The sequence below is a fragment of the Battus philenor genome, unplaced genomic scaffold, assembly GCF_028537555.1.
Source record: "Battus philenor isolate CCGP_79_NKW_IND1 unplaced genomic scaffold, ilBatPhil1.0.hap1 SCAF_16, whole genome shotgun sequence".
Lineage (NCBI taxonomy): Eukaryota > Metazoa > Arthropoda > Insecta > Lepidoptera > Papilionidae > Battus > Battus philenor.
In genome coordinates, this window is record NW_027181678.1 from 4,348,938 (window position 1) to 4,352,175 (window position 3,238).

Genomic DNA, 3,238 nt, shown 5'->3' on the forward strand with positions numbered 1-3,238 from the left:
CTGGTACAAAGTTTTCCATATTCAATTCGAAAATTAAAATAGAAACGTTTATTAGTTGTAATATGTTACCCTTATCAAAAAATAAAGAAAATTGAACCGATTTTTCAATTAGTTTATATGCAAACAGGACATCCTGTTTGCATATAAACTAATTGAAAAATCTTTTTGTCGACATGAAAGACTGGTCACAATCATTGTTAGTTCTCGTCGATTATCGAAAATATAATGCCTGGTGATTTCATTGCTATGATAAAGCGCACCAGACAGTCACTTTGGAACTGTAATAGGACGATTAAAAGTTGTAAATTAAAATAAAGATTAAAATTTGTAAAAATTGGTAAATTAAAAAGTTTACTGTACGATATCGCTTTAATATTGCCTCACAGATTTTTTTATCAAAAGCTCACTTTAAACTTAATAGAGCAATTTACATCATTTATTTATTTATGTTACAGTGATCATTTGTGTACGTCATGAATTATATTAAAAAATACCCATTTTAAGAAAAAAGATGGTTTCAAACGCACCGTGATTTGAAAAATGCCCACAATAAAACAAAAAAGGAATGGATTACTATTTTTTCTAAATACGAGTATATATTTTTCTGAAACGAGTCTTCAGCAAAGGGACACTTGACGTTAATTGATAGTCAAAAATACTATAAAGTGAATACGTTTAGTCACAAAAAAAAGTTATCCATTGCATAAAATTTAATGACTTTTTTTAATGGATAATATTGATAAAATTGTGATGTATGACACTATTTTATTTCATGTATAATAATAAGATTCATTATTTCTCACTATAATTTTATGGTAGTATTATAAATACAATCTTTACATTATGAACATGATAAATTTTATCATAAAGAACTAAAAAAATCGTTGCAAAATTGAAACCTCTTTATTTACCTTTTAATACATTCTTTACAGTACAGCAGCAGCATAAAAATATAAATTTGATTTTAAAAATAATTTAAGGTAGCACAAGTACAGGGGTATCCTTGAAAAAGCATACCATTACATCAAAGAAGGTGTTCGTAGTTGTGTCTTTCTTTATCTTGTTGCACTTGTCTACGACCTTTTGGATTTCATCTTTTGATTTATGATCTCCGAAGAGTGTTATGAAGCTATCGCTGAAATGTCCGTCATCGTCGCAATAGTTAGTTTTGCGCGCGAGACAGTAAGAGAAGGTTTTCATGCCCGCATCTGGTGTGAAGTCTAGTTTTAAGAATTTCTCGCCAATTTCATCACTTAAACCCTTTTCTTTGAGGCAATCCACTTTTGCTTGGTTTATAACTTCAAAAACGGCCTTCGGCAAATGTACCACAGGCCTCTGAAAATATAAATATAATGTTATAAGTCAATTGTGTGATTAGTCACTCACCATCCTTATCCGCATGATTTTAGATTACCTGACGACGTCAATGATAATAACAGTTTGAAGAGCGACTACGTGCGTTGATTTGGCAAACATTGGTTTTCTGTGGTAAAGCCCAGCCAAGTAATTGAGCTCAGTCCCCAATTAAAACCTAATAATGACAAAATGAGGCTATTTCGAATGACGGTGACAGCACCTTGTAGATTCAAGGATATATTTTCCAAAACTTTCAAAGCATAAGTAGCAAATCTACATATAAAACGATGGAAGAAGTATCTATCATAGTCTTTCGCTATAAAAATTTTAACTAAAGTGTAGTGTTAATCATTATGAATAGAGAATAATAGAAGTATAGTGGTTCTCTAGCCTAAATGAAATGATACACTTGTGTCAAGTGCACCACATAGCTGCTTCAAACAGATTGTTTTTAACGAATAATTTTCTTTTTGTAGTAATTAGGGGTTTTCCGCAGTCACGAGGCGTATGAATGGCTCGTTGTGGTGACGTTTGTCAACGCAGTGTCTTGTTGCATTCCAGGAGTAGAATACTTATCAGAAGTACGCCGTCTGGCAACAAGACGATTGTTCTCCCTCCGTTTATGATGTGGTGTGGTCGTGATTTGCGACATTTAACAATTGAGCGTTTGTATGTACCTTCTAGTGTGGCACATATAAGTCATTAGAAGAAATAATTCATTATAGTAAGACTCGTTCCTGTTACTGTTGGACAAGGATAAGCGGCATGTTCTGTATGGGAGAGAATAAACCGGAAAGTGCATCGTAAGATGTCCTTTCTATCTACAAGGAGGATAGATAATCTTGAAAGACAAAGAAGCTTGCTGCTTACAACTGATCCTATTGAAAGTCTTAGGAGAGGTCTATGATGATAATGAAGTGTGAGAGAGACGACATTAGCCGTGAGACCTTCACGAGCTCGGGTACGTGGATGTCACATCTTTTAGATCATCCTAGATCATGGATACGTTAACCAGCAATGGTAAAGTTATAATATAATATGTACGTAGCTCGGGCATCGAATCTCCTACAGCATAAATTGCGCGGTCGTTTTAATTAGATTATAGAAACTTACCCCATCCGTCCCGCCGTATGCCACAGCTATCATAGATAAAAGCACTACGAAGTACAACATTTTGAAAGCCAATTATTATTAGATCCTTTTAGAGCCGACTATTACTAATGAATGAATATCTTTAAACTAAGGACTTATTTATATCAAGAAATATTTATTCAAGGCTGTGGAAATTATTTATTTCACAACAATAATAAGTCATTTTTTTATTATAAAATTAAAAAAAGTGACATGGCAGTAATTAACGTATTTCATATAATGAGACACATGCGTCACCTATGCATGCAACGATCTATTTATAGAGAGGGATATATCTATAGATATAGAGTGGGTCGCTAATATTAGAGATCGGTAAAAGGCACCACTGTTCAATAAATTTATAAAATTATTTTATAAAACTAAAACAAACCGTAAATAGATACATGTGATAATCAATTACATAATAAACATATTTTTATGGCCCTGGTTTTTGAGGGCCTTCCGTACAGCTTCTGTTTTGGGTACATGGAGACATTATTTTTCTTAATTACTTTTCACTTACTTTTTTTTATCTTCATCTTTTATCCATTCCAAAATGTGTGGAAGATCCACAAATCTTTCTATTCTTCGTCACATAATCTATCACTGCTGTCTATATTTTATTTTTCTTTCTTGCATCGTCTTCCTGACATTGCCTTTACCTCCAGAATATTACTTTTTACATTTTTATTATTTTTTTTATTTACTCTTTGTTTAATTTCACATGCGAAACATAAGAACAGAATTCAAC

The 3,238-nt window shown here is 32.5% G+C and overlaps 1 protein-coding gene across 1 annotated transcript; it reads right to left on the reverse strand.

Moving 5' to 3' along the window:
• Positions 1–975: 975 nt before the first annotated feature.
• Positions 976–2,536, reverse strand: LOC137919490 (B1 protein-like). The gene is made up of 2 exons (XM_068762581.1): positions 2,470–2,536; positions 976–1,335 (listed from the first exon to the last, which is right to left on the reverse strand). Exons 1-2 carry the CDS (start codon positions 2,527–2,529, stop codon positions 976–978), a joined length of 420 nt encoding a protein of 139 aa, XP_068618682.1. The 5' UTR covers positions 2,530–2,536.
• Positions 2,537–3,238: the final 702 nt, after the last annotated feature.